The following is a 20911-nucleotide window of genomic DNA, read 5'->3' as shown; positions in this document are numbered from 1 at the left end:
GAAGTTAATGTAAACCGTCTAGAAACTGATGAATCGATTAAAATTTATTTTTCATTGTCAGCAGCAGCAGCAGCAGCAGCGAATAATCAGCAGACAGCTGAGGGTTCATCAACAACATCATCATCATCTTCATCAGTACCTGTATCTACGACCTCTCTCTTACAAACTCCAACCAAACCAAATGCTTCTCCAAGACCAAGTATACTTAGAAAGAGAGAGTCTGAAGGGTGAGCTGAATATTTTTGCTTTTCATTCCTTTTTTTTGATTTCTAAGAGTCATTGTGAATTTGGTTAATTTAATCATTTTCATCTTATTAATTTAAATTTATGAAGGGAATCATTTTCGTTCCATTTTTTTCAAATGATGAATCATTATGATATACTGTACTTTGAAAGATCTATACATACTGTACTATAGAGCAATACTGCACTTTACTCAGGTTTCGGATGTTAGATTTTGAAAAAAGTGTTTGTATGACTAAAGCGATCATTGTTAGAATATTGAAAATAATAAAAATCAAGTCTCTAGATTGGCTTGCATCAATCACGTAGATGAATATAGCTCTCAAATTTGTACAGGAAAATTGCAGCCATATTATTTCAGTTTTTATTACACCCAGGATGCTACTAAAGCAATTCGAAAAATGTTGGAGATATTTATCATCACTTATTTCTGTATATGATTCATTTTTCTTACAAAGGTTAATATTTGATATAACATGATTGTACTTTTGAATTTTTGATATGCTACATTGTTATAGCAATAAATAATATGATATTTACTTCAACAAACATTTGAAAGTACCGTACTTGAGTACATGGCTTGCCAAGAAGAAAACACCAGTACATTAATGGAGTGCAAATACATTTTCCTTGTCCATTAAAAACAATTCACAAATCATTGTACTTCTGCAGTGTCAACAGAAGATAGACTTTGAGTTTTGGCACTTGGCAGTTAGTCACAGAATGACACTTGCATAAAATTAAACTTTATTTATTTATACAATATGACAATTCCTACTGAGTTCAATGAGACCCATAATGTTACAAAAACAATAGCACTTTACATGTATAATATAATGTACTTTTCACTAACAGGTTCGAATGATTATGGAACTTAATTAAATATTGCTCTCTTGTTAAACATTGCTACTGGATTTTTTAAAGAGCAGTCTTGAATAATAGATTGTCGACGTTGCACATTTTCAGTACGCCGCTGAAAGCGCAGAAGAACCTGACGCCGCTGCTGACGTCACTATCCTCAGCGTCGGTGCCGCCCCCGCCCTGTAGCAGCGTTTCGCCGCCGCCCCCGCGACCCGAGTCGAGAGGCGGCAGCGGAGGCGGCAACGGAGGCGGCCTGTCATCGGGTGGCTCCACCACCATCTCTGCCACCTCCTCGCCCGGGCTAGCGGTGGGAGACCGCGATTCGCCGCCCCCGGGTCTGCCTCCGAGTCTGCCTCTGCCCCCGAGTCTGTCCCTGCTCGCCAAGCAGGACGGCATCCAGCCGGAGCCGCCGCCCCTCGAGATGAGTCCCCGCAAGAAGCCCAGGAAACAACAACTGTAAGTACACCCAACTACTTACCAAACAAAATCGTATTTCTTCTTGTTGCAAACGAATGTTGGTGACAGTCTTTTACGAGAAGGCCTCACCTATCCTGGTTACATTTTTAGCCGTCAAGGACTTCGTCAGAGTTATTATATTTCAGCCGGTACCATACTTGGAATCCAAGAATGCGCCTTCTACCACTACGACCGTAAACAAAGCCGTAGTGCATTCGTGTGACGTCAGAACAGGTAGGGCTGTTACACCAATAAAAACACTAGCTGATTAAGATCAGCTGAAATCAATGAATTTTTATTGGTGTAGGAGCCCTACCTGTTCTGACATCACACGAATGCACTACATCTTTGATTAAGGAGGTAGTGCTTCTACTCCCAGACCGTCTAGGTCGTCTACTTGGAACTTGGCATCAACTTGTACTTCTCAGGGTGTGATCACTTTGAATGCGTATAATATGTGCAAGTGCACATCAGATCATGCATTAGTCGAAAAACAACATTTGAAAGGTGCCATTGAAAAACGTTGTGACTTGCATATAGCTGCTTAAACTGAACGCAATCAGCAAGTGCACGCGTTCAGTGTGAGTGTTTATATTGCTCTTTCCAGATGTTGTTTCTCATCTGCACGATTGGTCACGCATCACCAGGCGTGCACTTGCTCATACACGTATGCAATGTGATCACACACTTAGGGTGACCACTAACGACAGGACAAGTGTTTTTGAACATGTGTTTATTCGCATGTCGTCATACATTGCTTTGTCATCACAGCGAAAGGCTTCGAACAATAGTTTTGAGGCTATGTAATATATTTGATTTTTTGTTGTTTATTTTTTCTTCGCTGCTCTATTTGAGGTTAAATTATTCTTGTATGTATCGTTATAATTTGTAATTTTTCAGTGGTTTATTTATTGATATTGGCTGTTTATTTACGTTAAAAGCTGCTGCCTGACAGCTATTTTTTGTTCGAAGCCTCTCGCTGATGACGCAACATGCATGACGAGCAGGTGTTCAAACACTTGTCCTGTCGTTAGTGGTGAACCTCAGCAGCACTCATTGCAATCTTTCCACCTCCTCTATGATGTTTTGAACCAGACAGCCTGTTCGTCGATCTGTCGCCTACCCCTACCTGGCTACCACAGTTAATTCACTTGCATAAGCTGATTTCTGTTTTCAGATCCTTTGTGAGGCTGAAGTTCTTGTTCTAAAGTAATAATTTCAAACTCTGAGTCTTGAAGAAGACTTGAGAATTTACAGAATCTTAATCAAGTCTTTAGAAGCTCTAAAGTCCTGACAAAGATTCGAGAGGAATAGCTTCATAACTTCACTTTTATACAAGATGCACCAGAGAAACTTACTTATTAGAAAAAAATCCCGCGTGGTAAATTGATCGTGTATAGGGGCAGGAGGGGGCGCATCTGGAGGGGGAAGCTCCCAAATTTATCCTCCCTCAAGTAAGTAGCCATCATGTTCTGGTCTAGAGAGCAACGGGCCTTCGCAGTTGAGAGCTTCTTTTCTAATGGTCGGTCACTTGTTGCTACACAACGTGCCTTCCGCACTCGATTGGTCACAGACTCGTTCCTGGCCGTAATTCGATTCTGGCTTGGGTTAACCCATTTCAGGAGTGTGGAAGTGTCACTAAACACAGAAAATGGACTTTAACGAGCCATCATCAGAAGTCCAGAAAATATCGAAAGAGTGAGGCAGTCAGATGTGCGTTCTCCTCGGTGTTTGGCTTGCAAACAAGCAGCTGCTATGGCAATTTCTGATTACACTGTTCGACAAATATTTTCCTTGAAGACCTTCAATTTCATCCCTATAAATTGGCTGTTGTTCAAGAATTGATTGAACGCGATTTTGTTGCCCATCAAAATGCATGTGATATGCTGATTGACAACCTGCCTGAAGACGTGGTCATTTTTTTCAGTGCCGAGGCTCATTTCCACATGCGTTTCCTCAATGTAATTTTTTTATAGGGTGGTTTGAAATCCTGGTTTATGTCGAACGACCACGGACCGTGGCACACCTCAAGAACAGCATTCGCGACGCCATTGCCAACATACCGTTTGATATACTGCAATGAGTGTTTACAAATTTCAAAAATCGAGGTCATTAGTATGCTTGATGGGGGTCGCCATTGATCTGATGTCATTTTCAAGACTGCATGAAAAAAATTGGGAAATTGTTTTCTTATATAAAAAAAAATTAAAACAATAAGTAAAGTACTTTTGTTTCTATTGACCTTTCAAATAAGTAAGTTTCTCTGGTGCACCTTCTAGTTTATAGAATATGTCTCTGCACTTGGAATGTATCCAAGATCATTGAGACTTTGTTCGGATGTGAATCAGTAAATTTCCGAGGCGCGTGTCTGGTTCAATCATTACAATCGTCACGACTAAGTTGAGTTTTTAAAATTCGGATCATCTTTATTAGGATTATGTTGGTTCAGGAATAGGAGGAGTTGCATCTTTCTGTTCATCCTCCAAGTTGTCAGTTCTTCTTCCTTTTTGCATATTTTGAATTGGTGAATTCGTAGCTGGGTTGTATCCTAGGTTGTATCTCAGCTCAGCGACAATCCAGAGGAAAGGTCCGTTGTTCAACAAACGAAGAGCTCCTTATCTACAAGTTCTGTTTTTGTGTTCTGAAGTTCGTGGTTTTTTTGGTCTGAAAACAAAGTACTCACTGAAGCTTTAGTCATTGACTTCTCTGTACTTCTTACCACAATGAAGCATTTTAAATTGTGTAAAGAATTCTCATTGAATCTATTGCATGTCATATATTGATTACATTTTTTATAATATTCAGTTTCTTTTAATTTGACAACTATCAATTTTATTACGCATTCATTAGAAATGTTTCAATGTCTTTTTAAAGCTTACATACTTGTTGTACATAATGTCTGTAAGGCTATATTACTTCTTTTAGAAAGTTATTGTTCTTCCTCACTCATCAATCCATATTAGGTTGGAAAAAGGCACATGGTCTATTGCAATTAATTATAATTCTCAAACTAAATACTGTCACTTGAGTTTTTTTAAGTTCTTGTAACAATAAGAAGTAACAAGTTTTTTATTAATTTTGGAATCATGAACTTGAAACATAATATTTTATTTTGTTTAATGTTCATGTAAATTGGGAAAAGACGTTGACGTTTTTTGTAATTTTTATGTTTTAATAATTTTATTGCTCTTGCTGAATAATATGATTAGTTGTTCCCAGAGTAGATCATTCAATTTGTTTAGTTTGGTTTTTCATAAAGAAAGCTTGAATGTGAGAATTTTGAATTTGGAAACTATCAATTCATTGTCAGTTTTCAACCAGCTGAATTTAAATTTTAGTAATATTCTCATGTTATGAGGCTAATGATAATGTTATTATTGACATGTTGGTGACGATATTACATATTCAGTTTACATTTCAGTGTATTTTCACACTTATGACTGAATAATGTGCAAAATCCTAGCTACAATCTCACATGCGTTTTAGAAAAGTATGGAGCATGTGTGGGGCTGCTAGACAACGACTCACGCACGCGCGTATGCGAGCACACGCAACTCAATTATTTGGTGAGTTGCAAGCATCAGGTTAAGCAGCAGGATAAGTATCTGAAATATGTGTATGGTGTATTAAGTCGAACAACCCATGACGCAAAGAAATCTTTCTTTGGTTTCTTTGTTTCATGCAAAAACCACATTAAATGCTCGGTACTGGCAAATTCTGAGCAGACATTTCAAAAATGTAGTTGTTAGTTCATTTATAGTTATTAAAAAGGTTTATGTACAGTTTCCATAATATTAGATGTTGTAATTGTCAGAGGGAAAACTTATAGTCAGGTTGTTGAAACTTCTGTTTCAAATTCAACTTCTAATGTCAAACGTCTTTGACCTGTGAGGAATTGAAGTTTTTGTAGTTAAAAACTTATTTCATGAATTCAGAATATTTATTCTAAATACTGTAGCTTCTTTTTGAAAAATAAGCGTGTAGTTTGAAAATATATTCTTTAATTTGAACTCTATCTCTTACAGAGAGCACATAACATACCCATAATTATTGTAATTTTGTTTACAAACTATTTTTGGTGAATACAGTTGACCTATATTGAAATTCAACTAACCAAATTATTATAATATTTATAATAAAACTTTTTACAATCGACTGTACGGTATTGCTTGTGTCAAAATTATTCTTGATTTTGCTTAATAATGTAGTTTGAAATGTTATACTATCTTATATTCAACATGTGTTGTTAGTTATTTAGATAATGATTGTCACCATTGATGGAATATGTTTTGTAAAAGTTCTAAACTTTCATAAATGTACCTTTCTTCTGAAACGGAATCATGCTTTGCTTGATCACATAAATTTGTGAATTATATTATTTCATAATTTAGTTTAAGAGGATTTGGAGTTGTTGAAATAAGTGAATTCGTAGATGGCCTGGATAAATCTGTCTACAATGATGAATTTTAGATACCACAACTATGAAATTTCCTATTATAAGAATATATGAAAAAGAAACAAAACTAGTAAGCCTAACAATTATAGTTTCAAAGCAGCATAGAAAAGAACGGCGGAGTAAATTAAGGAATATTGAAGGGAGCCGAAAAAAGTTTTTTCTTCATTGTAAGTGAGATTTACAGATTCCTACTACTGTAATATTGTACATTATTCATAAGATCATATTTTTTTATTAATTCGTATGTAAAGAATCAACGTGTTAATTGAATAGTTTATATTCAGTAACTGATGGAAGATATTTTGTAACCTTGATTGTGAATTAAAAGATCATTTTTCAGTAATTTATTAACTTGTTCAATTTTTCATTTCCAAATTAACTTCCACTTTTGACAAAATAATTGTGGTAAAAAATAAACATTGAATTACAAAGTTAATTTTTTTATTATTCCTAAATATATAGGGTTAGCCAGTGAAACGGAAAGATTTAAATAAGTAACTAATTCTTTGAGAAGTAATTTTATTGTCTAATGGTTACAATAATATAAAGAAATGTAGTAATTTACTGTACAATAAGTGGAAAAATTGATTTTTGGATATAATATTTACGAAAAATTAATGTCCTCCATTAAAATCTATGCACTGCTGCGGCCGGGCCGGCCTGGAATTTTCTCATGACATTTTGCAGCATATTGACAGCAGATTTAGGTGCATTCCCACCTCTCTGGTTTCGTTAATAAACAAAACTTCAGAAGAACTGTTCAGAGGAACCGCTGGCGCACTTCATGAAACGCCTCTTGCTGAAAAAAAATAACGGTTTGATGCGCAATGTCGGCAAGAGGAAACACAGGCCCATTTTTCTTCAAGGATATCAATGGAAGTGCTGTGACTGTTAACAAACTATGCTTTACGTTGCATTTATCCAGAACTTTCTTACGTTACAACTCGGCCGTTTTTCAGTGAATGAACACACAATGCTCCAACAAGATGATGCAAGAAGCCACACTGCAAGAGTTGTCATGAATGCTGTGAATGCTTTGTTTCCAGGCGGCGTCATTTCCCAAAACGGGGATATCCCTTGGCCCCCTCGCTCACCAGACTTTATTACCCCCCTCGCTACCAGACTCCCCATTTTTTATGGGGTTACTTAAAAACAAGAGTCTTTCAGAACGATCCACCTAGAACTGTTTAGCTCTAAAACAACGAAATCGAACGAGTACCAGTCAATGTGCTGCAAAAGGTCATGAATCTGCCCGGCTGCAGCAGTGCATAGATTTTAATGGAGGACATTAATTTTTCGTGAATATTATATCCAAAAAAAATTTTTCCACTTATTGTAAAGTAAATGACTACATTTCTTTATATTTGTAACCATTAGACAATAAAATTACTTCTCAATAAATTAGTTACTTATTTAAATCTTCCCGTTTCACTGGCTAACCCTACATAATCATGATTGAATTCAAGCTTTGAACATTAAAGTAATAAAATTCATTATAATTAACCAATTTCTATTTTCTTTGTTATCTTTCCATATATTTAGCGAAATGCTCTTCTTGTAATATTTTACTCTATTAGTTTATATTGTTACTAACAGTTCAGACTGTGTGAGAAATTTTGTTTTCAAAATTGTATTTGGGTAAAAAAGTATTGTAGATATGTTTAGATTCATGATCTCAAATATAATATTCATTTTGCTACTAAATTATTGTTTTCATTTGAATTGAACAAATCCAATTCATGTTATACTGTTACTGTGATGTTATTGTATCATCAATCCTTTTTGAAGACTATTATGAATATTTTTTGTTATGGAACAAAAAGTTCTGCAATATATTTACTGATAGCTTTATCTTTTTTCAGAACTGGTAATCAAATGCATGAGCCAAAACAGGTGGAAATGGAGTTCATATCCGAAGAAAAACTACGAAAGGAATCCAAAGACGGTAATTATCATTTCATCTGTCTCTTATTATATCTTTCATTAGCTAAATTTTCTCACATTTTTCTTCAACTATAGATTAAATCTATTAAGTTTGATTAATCAGTTATTCGCCAGAAAATTGAATAGGTAATTGATTAGTAATGTCTGACTGAGATAGAAAATGAAAACTTGATACTTTGAAATGTTAAAATAAACAATTACAACTTTATTTCGGAGGTGGAGGAAAACTTGTAATCTGACTTGAATTGCACATCATTGTGATTATATGTGAAGGTCATAAAATATGCTGGAAATTGCCTCCTTCCACATAAATACAGCACTGCACCAGTATCTTATCGTTTTTATTCAAACACCTTACACAACTCAATTTTTTGAATTTGTCAATTCAAGTTTGTCAATCGTGTGGAAAAAAACAATCTCCAAGATTATATTTTAGTGATCTGGGGACGTCAGATCCCCCATATTATTCATGAAAACAAAACTATCCACCAGATTTTATTTTCAAAAACAAAAAGAAATGAGTGCAATTGATGTGAAGGGATGCCATTTTGAACACATTTTATAACCCATGTAATCAGACCGATGCAAGTAAAGAAACATTGATTACCTTTTTATTTGACATTTTTAGTTTCTAATTTAATTTATTTCCATAATTGAAGTGCACTTTGACTTTCAAAGCATTCTATATAACAGCAATGAAACTTAGGGGCGGTTTCCGAGCTCGGGATCTATAAGTTCTAGACTTACAAAGTCCAGGACTGAAATAAGCGCTCGGGTCTAAATCGACTTTCTGAGTCACGATTTTATCTTCAAAAATCCGGGGTCTATAAAGTTCTCGACTTATTCGAGTCCAGGACTTTAATGTAGTTAACATGAGGGAAATTCACAATATTTTGCTGTTATATTGTTGGCATTATAGCAAACGAAAACAGCTGTTTGCAGCGGGATAATTCAAATAAGCATGTTCTCCAAACTATTTTGTGAAAATACGTTTCGATTTCTTTGTAGGCCTATTCAAAGCAAAACCTAACCTTTTGATAGATGAATGAATAAACATTTTATTTTACTTTATGCTATTATTGGTCATTGATCCTAACCAGTGATTTTGTAATAAAAATTTCATTAGGCTATTGAGTTTGAAAACGTAGACTATTTGTTTTGAAAAAAAAACTGGAATAATAATTTATTATTGTTATATTATTTATGTTGAATATGACATTGATTAATAACATTCAGGTTTGAAAATAAATTCCAAGCAAATCCTTGTATTATTTTTTTTGAACATTTTTAGGTTATGTCACATTCGTAAAATAAGGTTAGTTTTACGCATAATTCTGATACAATTTTATTGCAAAATAAACTTGCAAACTATAAATTATGAATTTAGATGGACTAATCCAAATAATTTAGGTATCCCATGACATCTATTTGGCTTTTCAATAACTGAATTGTGTTTGCTCAGTTAAGTTTAGAACTTAAATTTAAACCCTACCCCAGTCGAGGGTTTAAAATTACGCTGTTTTAAGTTCTGGACTTAACGAGTTTTAATAAATCATCGACTCGGAAAGAGGCGAGAATCTAATTCAAGTCCAGTACTTATAATTCCTCAACTACGTTAACGCTCTGACTCGGAAAGCCAATTTTCTGACTCCAGAGTTTAAAACCAGTTAAAGTCTAGAACTTAGCTAAATCCCGAGCTCGGAAACCGGCCCTTAATGTAATGCTGCTCCTGCTCGTTACTTCTTACCCTACAATCCTTTGAATAAAAAGTGAGTGAATGTAATGTCGTTTTGTCACTTCATCTCCTACAATCCTTTGAATATAAATAAACTGAATGTAATGTTGTTTGTTACTTCATCCCCGACAATCCTTTATATATTATATGCATATGCATTCTTGGGCCAAGGTTTGAAAAAAAATTACACTTAATATGTTAAATACTAATAGAATCTAGTAAGTTGTGGAGCCACTGACATGCCTCTTCCCCAGCATCATGAACTTGTGTCAGCCCTCCATGATAGGAGTGTTGTGGACACTCAGATATTACGTGATTCATTGATTGAATTTGTCCACATTGGCACAGAGCATCAGAGGTGTATCCCCATTCTGTCATCAGCTCAGCACACCTTCCCACCTGCGTCCTGAACCGGTTAAGGCCACAACACTCTCTACGTCTCAGCTGGGTGCCAGGGACAATGTCATTAGGGTCATCCACAAGACCTTTGTTCCTAACCTTTCCCTGCAACCATCTCAGTCTCCATAACTCAATCCTTTGAATATAAAGAAAATGAATGCAATGTTTTTCATTAATCCATCACAATTTCACTCAGTTTCCTTCCTCCACATGCATACGATTGGTCTTTGTGGAAGAATTCCGTAATATTGAGTTTGTTTCTTGTTTCACTGTTAAATACTTGAAGGAATGAAAAATATATTTGAATTTGACTCACAATCCTTTGAATATAAAGAGACTGAAAGCAATGTTGTTTGTTACTTGATCCCCTACAATCCTTGGAGTATAATTCAAATGCAAACTGCTTGGTTGCAGGTGACCTAGGCGACATGTCTCCATCAGAACATATGACGCCGAAGGTGGGACTTCATCACCATCACCAGCAGCATCAGCAGAAACGACGCAACATCTCGCTGCTGAGCGGCTACAGGCAGCCGTGGAAGTCGCGGCATCACCACTTCCTGCGCTACACCGATGTGAGGCCCAAGGAGGAGCGGCGACCCACCATCAACGAGATCGCCAGCCAGAAGATGGTCCAGCAGAAGGCCAACGGCTGGAAGCTGTACCATATCGGCACGCAGATGCAGTGTCTGGTTAGTAACATGCCTCATTCGAATATTCTCTTATACAGTGTAAGGGTTTTATCTACTATCCCTGTTTCGGGAATGCTATGTTGTAATGGATTTTTATTTATTAGTCAAAAATAATAATTTGCAAACCTTTTTAAAAGGAGATTATGATGACTGGAATTAAATTTATTTTTAAAATACAAGAAAATTTTACTAGGAAATTTGATATTATTCAGGATGATTATGGATGAAAAATGATATACTAGGAGATGGGTAAATATAATTTGAAACTGGCAAATAATGACAATGATAAATGTGAATATTTTACTCACCACTGTTAATAATAATTCACCTACGCGCATACGTTTCTCTCAGCCCAACTGCATGTACTGACTGATGTGGATATCTTACAGCATATATTATGGCACACGGCAACACGAGACACATGGAACGGCACGAGTTACTCGATACGACTCTCTACACAGCAACTTCCGGGACCGCACTGTACTTTTTCGTCACTGCCGGTTCACCTTGCACTGTCCTGTTGTCATTATCACTATGCCAGTATAGGAATATAAGGAAGGGAGAGGTGGCTAAGCTGTTTTTGAAATATTATCTCTTAGAGCTGTATTATCTGCTAGTTGGCAGATTGCAGCTTTGAAACGTTAGTTTATTGTTTAGAATTCGACTGTGACACTATTTTTATATTTACGAAAATGGATCGTTACAACAGGTGTCCCATGAAAGTGTTACAGCCGAAGTCCATAGATTCTACATGAAATTTGCAAAAAAAATGTCCTGTAAAATTTTAGTATATCAACCTTATTTTTCGAGATCTATTGATTTTTTATGATATTTTTGAAACAGGCCTACTTACCGTCATTTAAATGTCAATAACTAGAAAACTATTCAAGGATAAGTTTAGAAGAAAGGTTAGGTTCATATAGAAGGATATTCAAAGGATATGGTTGGAATGAGGAAATTATTTCCAATAATATTCATATAATATGTCAGCTTGTTTGACGTTTTTGGACTTTTTATGAGCGCTCAAAGTTGGAAAAAATACATTCGTCGAGTCCAAAACCAAGTTTCAAACAGTTTTTTCAGGTTATTAATATATTTTCAATATTGGAAAAACTTCACAATTTTATACGCTTTTGAATGAGTATAAACGTGTTGAGAAAATTTCAATACCAGAGTAATGAAAACTGCAAATAATGTAGAATCTATGGCCTTCGGCTGTTACATCTTTGTAGTTTGAGTGGATAGTTGGAGTATAATGCCTTTGAAATAATGAAGAATTTCATCGAATATAGAAAATACCCCAGCTGAAGGTCAACGAATGGAAGCTATAGGTACCATATACGCAGATGCAGTGTTTGGTTGATGTGCATGTCTGATCTGAATGTTTTCATCATGTATATATAGTTTGAATATTTGAACTGGAAAAGAATGAAGAACTTATTTGAAATAGAAACACTATTGTATGTTGTCTTTTCTACTGGCAATGACTTATTTTCACAAAACCCACCGTTTCAATGCTCAAGACAGTATATTGTATTTTATCGCGCCATGAAAAATTCTATTAGATCTCTGAATACTTTGTTCAAATTAATCATCAAGTTCATTACATTTTTCTGTTGCAGTCTGATTTGGAAACCGAAGTCTTGGAGAAGCTGACAGATATGTTGAAAGTTCTGGAGAGAAAACCTGGAAAGGAGCTCGACAAAGACATCAATAGAGTGAACGAATTAATCAAGGTCAGTTGAATCTCCTCCTTTGGATCTTTCAATAAAAAATCAGTATTGCTCAGTTTAAGTATGCGGAGATCTGTAAGCTTTCATAAGTGATCTTATAACCCGTCCAAAAGCTGTTCTTGCTTGGGAGAACGTTAACTCAAATCGATATATAAATTATTTCAGTAACAATGCTCTTGTAAACTAGTATTAGAAACATTTGCGTTTTTTGCTAAAGATGTTGACTAATGTGAAAATGTAAACTCGAATTAATTGAATCAGTAGGGTTGAAAAGTTTAAAGTGTCGAATGATGAAAAAAATTTGAAGTAAATTCGAATATATGTTCCATAAACATACTAAAAATTGAGTCTATTCAATTCTCACTTTCAATTTATATTAAAACAACTAGTAACACAGTTTCATTTGTTAATCTCCAGTAAGCGACTATGATTGCACTTTACTAGATTGATAATAGGCTGACTGTTCTATATCATAATAATTATATTGAAATGTTGACACCCGGGAATTGTTCTTATTAGTTTAATGATTTAGTAGTCGTGACAATCTCATGCTCTTTGGTCCTATTATTATCATCTAACATAGCCACAAAATATTACACCTATCATAATACTCGTTACCTTTCACTACTAAACAAAAAGTGTATTCCTATGTAATGTATTCTAAACGTGCTAATAAATTGTGTTTTTGTTGTTTCAGGGCAATATTCAACGCTGTAAAGTAATCAAAGATCAAATGCAAGAAGCAAAATCTCAGGTAATGAAGATGTTCGATCACAAAGGTCATGTGTTAGAGATCCTCACTCGTTGTTCCAGTAAACGTTCTGTGAAAAAAAGAGATAGAATGTGAACCTGTGCGTATGTGAAAGTGAGAAGGACTTACTGTTTGATATTGTGTAATTATTTGTATTGATTTGCATACAATTCGACAAAAAGAATCTTAAAAGTCGTGTCAATGTACAGACATTGGTGACATCGGCTTTTCAGATTCTTTGACATTTGGTATTTAGTGTAAAGGGTTTAGTAGCAGGAATTTTCTACAAAAATTGTAAAGTAACTCATTGAATTGTCTGTAAAAATGTGTAAATAGTTGCTATGAAATAATTGTAAATTTTATTATATCTTTTCTAAATGTACAAATAGGTCGTGAACGTTATAATGATCTGCACAGTTGAGATAAGTACAATCAAGTGTTGATGGATTTTGAGTCATATCAGTTAGTTCTTCCGGTGCTGTTCTCAGTTCATTTTGGATGATCGGTGGCTCTATCTCAAACTCATTCTATCCATCCTCTGAACCTCAATGCAGAGTGGCTGGTCCTTTTCGTTTCATGAGTAGAAATTATTGTTTTCATTGATATTATAAATGCTTTCACGGAATCCTCATTGGTTAGCAACTGGTTGTTATAATATTATTATTGGTTCTATTCTGAGCAAATCACAGCTTTAAAACTTGTGAATCGAATCCCAATAATTTGAACGAGATTGGTTGCATTCTAAATGTTGACTGCTTGGCACATTCCAAGATACGAATGAATGAGGTTTATTACTTCAGAGATGTGGTCTCGATGACTTTTAACAGATCCCTTCTAAAAGGGAATAGTTTATACTGAAATTTATAAATGATGATATTATTTTCTCTGTAATATTATAAGCAATCAACAACAATATCTTAGAACATTCGTGCAAATTAATAACGGAATCTCTGTTATTTATTCATGTATTTATTAAAATTCTATTTAATAAAATAGAATATAATTAATTCTTAATTATTTATTTGTGTTCCAATGGAATTTGTCGTCTAAATGTAAATTTTCATCAAGTTATTGGGATTTAATGTATAAAATTTTAGATTTTATGAAAATTTCAACATAACTTTGATTTGAATTCAAAGTATAATTTTTTATAGTAACTATGATTTAGACTAAGATTGTACTCGTGTTTTATGAGATATATTAAACTGTGGATTATTTTTTGTACTAATAGTTTGTTGATTCATGATTCTCTTTAAATCCATCTTGCGTTTTGCAGTGATGAAATAGCCATATTTTTTAACCCAAAAGCTATTTAAATTTGTTTTTTGATATGATTGTTCACTTTATTCGATTACTATGAATCAAACTTTACAAGGTTTTAAACAGGATTACAGGTAAAGTATTGAAATTAGTAAAGTTGCAATACTCAGGAACGTTTCTCCAATATCAGTAAAATCGAAATATGACAACTATACTCTTTCAGAAATTATTGAAATGTTGCAAAATCGATATCATTTTCGTATTAAATTTCATCCTAGACCGTCCTACTGTTTTTCCTGTTCTATTTACGTCGAGGAATTTGCATCTTTACAAACCCTATTATTCAATTCGTATCAATTAAAAATTGAGAAAAACTATATTTATATTAATAAAATAATAATATTATTAGCATTCATAATGGTTTCGGGTAATTAAAAAAACCAATCCTTCCGAAAGCTGTGCTGGTGAAACTAGTGACTAGTAAAAATCCCTCTTCAACTGTCAGCATTGGTTGAATGAGAAGCATTGAAGTTGTTTATAAGGAATACTGACAGTTTAAAGTGAATCTTCCTATACTTTAACCATGGTTCCATTAAATTATATTCAAATTTCAGATTGGTCACGGAAGCTTATTGAATTTTTATTTAGATCTTCTTTATTTTCAATCAGAATTGGTAAATGTGTTTAGACGGGCAATACATGCAACTTATCAACGGGAGAATATAATAATATTAATTTTTCAAGTTTTCAAACAGAACTCCAGGTACAGTATAATTTAGTACGGTATACGAACACTACTCAGGAGCGCATTGTCATGAGATTTACGATTTTCCATTTTTTAAAACAAATCTGCACCACTGACTTTCCATCAATCGTTTTCTAGCACTGTTTGTCAGATGTTGGTCAAACTGATTAATTTGCGGATGATGCCCACAGTCATAAGCGTTCAAATTGGGCGTGGGCAATGGAATGAGATGAGACCAAACGTTCGTGCCTACCGTGGGATTCGAACCCACGACTAGACTGACGAGTGCAACGCCTTGGTCCACTCGGCTAACCTGGCCGGCAATTTCGAGCTACTTTCAACAAACGCAACCAGTGAGGATTGATTGTTATTCTATCAGGACTTGAGATGAATAAACTAATATCAATAATTGCTTTTGTAGAAAAGAAAATCAAAGTAAGTACTTCAATCTAGATGATGCTGTCACCTGTACCGCTAGTAGTGGTACCTACTGCTGTCACCTTTCCTACCTGCCTTGTAGTGAAAATTATATATTAATTAGTATACTGTACTTTTATCAGTATTATTCACCTTATATTATAAGAGTACCGTATACCTTCATAATTATATTATAACTACAGTAGTTACCGTACAGTTATACTCAGTTAGGTAAGTAGATAATATTTTTATAGCAAATTATATTTATAGTTAAATCAATTTATCACAATTTGATTATTACTTTTCAGTGACTCATCGTTATTAACTATAGCCTTATCATTAACTTCAATCAACTATAATATTATTAAGTGTATTTTCGAGAATCATAAAGATAGTATCTTTTAAGATACATTCAAGTTTCTGATGTTTTCCTTGACGGAAATCTTCATAATAACTCTGTTGTAGTTTAGACTACTTGGAAACACAGTGTCTAAACCATAACAGAGTCCACGTCTCTAATGTTCATCAAACAAATCATTGGTCCATCAAAAAGCCTTACTAGTATATTTTCTATTGTCTTCTAAATTTTAAAATGAAATTGTCTTCCAAATTAATTTATTCTTAATTAATATCGAGTTGAAGGTTTGAAAATATATTAGACCTATATCAAAGCAATGACGATGGCAAAGCGAATCGCTGAATCGTATCTATAATGTTGTAGTTCCTTCTTCGAAAATAAATAATGAAAATACATTTCAATCAAAATATTTAAATTATTTATTTTTTAAAATTTGACAAGAAGTTTTAAAATGATGTAGAGTAGGTATCTTTATTATAGCTTTTTATTGTTATGCTTAATTCAATACCTTCATAATTATACTTATAAATTGTTATACCTACTCATGAATGGGAAAGCTCAGGTAAGTGTAATTAATTATCACTTTTCAAGCTTCTATCGTTTAATTAACTATAGCTTTATTATTAACTTCAATTAATAATAAATTTTCTTTCAGTATTTCCGAGAATCATAAAGACACATCCAAGTTGCAGATGTAAGAGCCTAAACAAAGTGTGTCAAATTTATGTTTGTATGTGGTGAATATTCAAGAGTAGAAACCAGATTATTCTTCAGCACCATCGAGCATTTTTGCCAAAGCAAACTATTGACTATCAAAAGTGATCGTAGATTAAACCCTAATCGTCGATCGTGCAACCCATCGTCTGAATACAAAATTAGCTGCAAAACAATTGGAACCACCAGCTATTTCTTGCGAGAAACGTGACACGCCATTCTAATTCCAACTAGAACGGCCGAATTGCAGTAGACGAAAGGCTAATGGATCCCAGTGATGAGTTGGAAATTAAATTTTAGGACCTCGCTGGGAACTGGAAACGGATATTGGGACAAACGAAGCGACTATACTGACCCCCATACCCTAACTGAACCTCTAATAGGGGGTTTCGGGTAGTGGTCGGGGAAAACAAGAATCCAGAACCCTAATGACTCAATGCTGGATGGCACTCCTTCATTATACCCCACTAATGACCGACACTATGGGGTACAGTGGACCCCCACTAAATATACAAACTCGCAAAACACCCCCAATAGTCGATTCTTGTCATTGAGATGCCTAGTTGTACGAGTATAACATCCTCTCCCCTCCACCTCCTTATCATCATCCTCTACCTCCTCTAACCCCTCCGCAATAACTCTGGTTTCGGGATAGGAGGGTTGGATGTTGGTTGAATTTAGATCATTCATGACCACAAGTAGAACCATTACAATGGATCACCAAAACAAGTAGCTTACTATTGCTTGAATCTCAAATGTTTCATTTGATCTATTATCCGCTCACATGAGCTGTGAAATATTTACGCGGAATATCCAATTCTCTGATTATATCCATCAGAAAGAATACTGCTACTGTAATTTACTGTATTTACTAATAATTAAAATAAATATTCAATGATCCGTTTATTTCATCAGAATACTGTTACAGTACCTCAAGTACTGTCACTGTATGTAAGAGTTGAAAAATTGTATCATAATAATATAATCAATTTATTTTATTATCCGACTGTTTGACATGGAATGTGGATTAACGTCTCAATTTTAAAGTACAATTATAAGTTCAGCACACGGTTTAGCCTACCTAAATTCAAGATATTTATTATATATTTTAATCTCGATTTTTTGCGTTTAATAGCTTCCAGGTTAAACCGATCTGGATACCATTTGTACAATTGAGAGGAACCTCCTAAGTTAATTACAGTAAAAAACTTAACAATTTTATCTTTCCAGTTGTATAAAGATTGTTAATTCCGGTTAAGTACTTTACCTACCTTAGTAAATACCTAGTTTAATAGATATTCAATTTGTTATAAATAGGGCTACAACTTTTATTGAAATATTCAATTTGTTCCAAATAGGGCAACCACTTTAATTGGAATGAAAATAACATCAAGCATCGCTTTCTTATTCAAATTCCAATGAAAATGACTTTCATGAGTTGAAACATTCAGTAGCGTACTTCAGTTAACAAACATTAAAAAAATGTTAATCATTAACTTATAATAACTCTGTATAATCTCTGTATTAGAATCAGCATTGTTCAAAATGTTAAAAACCGATTAGAATGGAAAAAGACTAGGCACTAGGTCTACTCCATATCAGGCCTAAAATTGCCTATCATAGGCTAATTTGATAAGCATTTGAACTATTGCAGTATCATATGGGTATTCATTTTCATCTTAAATTTCAGTAATTCGTAAAACAATTATTTATTTAATTAATTATGACTTATATTGTTTCATTAATGTTTTGTACTCTTCTAGCATGTTCATCCTTCCATTCCACTTCAGACTCCATGCTGAAGATGTGCTGAGGAACCCTCCTCGAATCAGGCTGAGGTCCAGGCTCCCTTTCTGGTTAAGGATCCAACGGCTGAATGCTGACAATTTCAATTAATTTCCAAAAAAATAATACACGAATATGAAATACAATATACAACATTTTATTTTGGAATCCCCCTACTAGACTATCCATCTGTGTGTAGGGGGGGAGTTCCACTTTATACTTATAAGCTTAATCTGCTCATAGAAGTAAATGATAGAGAATACACTTATAATGTAGGTCTATTATTAATATTTTAATTATAAAATAGATAATACATTGTGCTGATGTATATTTTAATGCAGGAATAAGTATACTTAATACATGAATAGAATAGAATCAATCAATGAATAGAATAGAATCATAAAAAAGCAATATTTTATTGAAGACCGCAGTGGCAGGGATTCCAGAAATTATCAGAAGAGAGAATGAAAAAAAAAAAACATAAACCAGACAGGCAAAACAGTCAAACCGGTTATATCAACGATAAAATGAATACCAATCAATTGTCTGGAAACCTTGAATTCGTGTTAGTCACCAAGCATAACGAGATTTGAGTAGTTCTTCTGAAGCTTCCCAACCAATCTGGTACAGCCACCAGTCCACCCTCTTCCTAAACACTACCAAACTAAACGCCTCTGCTTCCCTAATCACCCCTGGCACATTTCTTTACAATATATGGGCCAGGTATAAATGATTTGTCAATTCAGAGCCGTGAGTCAGCTGAGTAATCTCAAAGTTGTAATTGGATCTCAATAGAAGATAATTGGACCAAGAAGTGGAGAGAGCACACTGACAAAACCAAGAAATCATAGCTGATCCAACAAAGAGAGTTGCGTGTTTTAGCCTGGAGAGAAGGGTAAATCTTCCATCTTGAATAGAATTAGAAGTGACTGTGCCAGGACCAGGACAGCGGCAAATAAATTCAGGTGGTGGAGCTACATAGACACCCCATACTGTGATTGTGGTGATGAAGTTCAAACCACCCCTCACATAATACATGAATGTCGAATCTGTAAATTTGGTGGAGGGATTCAGAGTTTTGATAAACTGACAACTGAAGCCACAATGGCTCAGGCAATTAAATATAGAGCTTTGATTTAAAATTTTGATAAACTGACAACTGAAGCCGCAATGGCTCAGGCAATTAAATGTAGAACTGTGACGTTGATGTATGTATAAAATGTTGTGTATTTTTTATGTGTTTTCATGCTGATATGCCATAAGAATATTACGAACGTAACAAGTCCATCGCTTGCAAACCTATAGCCTTTCCATCAACAAATCTCCATGGTCCCTCATCAACTGATAATATTATCCTAACAGCATCCAAAGTGGATAGTCACTAGCTCACTGGCATTCTGTCACTAGTTAGGCCTGTCACGATATCTGTCACTGTCACTATCACTATCACTATCACTTGCAGCAGAGCAGTAGCACTTGATTAGCTACTTTAGGGGGGGGGGATTAACGAGCTCCCCCCACCAAACCACCCCTCACCTGGCCAATTCATGTTGTTATTAGCTGCCAGTAATGCCTCGCTAGTCCGTTCGCCGTCCTTCCCCCACCCCGTTAGTCCGGACAGTCATTAACACACAGGCGGCTGTTTATATGCGGATTAAAATGACGCTGGATGCTTGTATTAAACCCTACCTAATAGTAGGGTTGATTCAACGATATTTGAAGGTTGTTCAACGATTCAACTATATTTAATCAACGGTAGATGAGAGTTTCCTGTGATTATTTGCCTCAAAAACGTTCTATTCTCAAATCGCGTTCTATATTTTCTTGAATTTTATCTATAAAGGAAGGAGTTTGCTTATACATGTGCGAAATACAAAAATGATGTTCGACGCATCGTCACGTCTGACCTACTAAACTGAAAAAAGATTTTTCACCTCATGAATCATATTCAGAGGAGTAGGCTCAAGTGGTCACCCTTCCAACTGGATTTGCAGGCTCATGATTCTCAACTTATCTTGAAGTGCGTACAGACTTATGCGCCACGAACACGTGTATTTGACTTTCCATTAGCTGATACTATGCTTACTGTGTCTTTATTAGTATAGAAACAGTAAGATACAGATACAATAACCATAAGTTTAGCATTAGAAATGAAATGCGCGTGTTTGTGGCGTATAACTCTGTACGCGATAGCGAGAACGCTGAGTTGGACCGCTTTCCAAAGTTCTATGTCATGTCCCTACTAGTAGTTCTGTGAACAGTATACCTCAAGCAGTTTTCTCATCCACAAGTATCTGATGTCACCTGTTCTAGTTGATTCAGTTGAATCACAATTCACAGTTGAATCATAATTTACTCTTAA

General features: G+C 34.8%; 1 protein-coding gene across 6 annotated transcripts in view; it reads left to right on the top strand.

Moving 5' to 3' along the window:
* The window catches only part of LOC111043796 (histone deacetylase complex subunit SAP130), a 45968-nt gene extending 31691 nt beyond the window's left edge, over positions 1 to 14277 (top strand). Inside the window, exons 11-17 of one of the 6 annotated variants that reach the window (XR_005570717.1) lie at positions 59 to 227; positions 1210 to 1560; positions 5047 to 5126; positions 7879 to 7961; positions 10509 to 10786; positions 12409 to 12522; positions 13217 to 14277. Coding sequence is in view for 5 of the 6 variants with exons in the window: in XM_039423380.1 (XP_039279314.1) it covers positions 59 to 227; positions 1210 to 1560; positions 7879 to 7961; positions 10509 to 10786; positions 12409 to 12522; positions 13217 to 13366 (1145 nt within the window). In the remaining variant the exon portion in view is untranslated. The remainder of the gene's footprint in view (positions 1 to 58; positions 228 to 1209; positions 1561 to 5046; positions 5127 to 7878; positions 7962 to 10508; positions 10787 to 12408; positions 12523 to 13216) is intronic. The other 5 variants (XM_039423384.1, XM_039423383.1, XM_039423380.1 and 2 more) reach the window with 5 other exon arrangements.
* The last annotated feature ends 6634 nt before the right edge of the window (positions 14278 to 20911 follow it).

This window comes from Nilaparvata lugens, chromosome 3 (genome assembly GCF_014356525.2).
Source record: "Nilaparvata lugens isolate BPH chromosome 3, ASM1435652v1, whole genome shotgun sequence".
Classification (NCBI taxonomy): Eukaryota; Metazoa; Arthropoda; class Insecta; order Hemiptera; family Delphacidae; genus Nilaparvata; species Nilaparvata lugens.
Note: the sequence above shows the minus strand (reverse complement) of the source record. Positions and strands in the feature narration are given on the sequence as shown.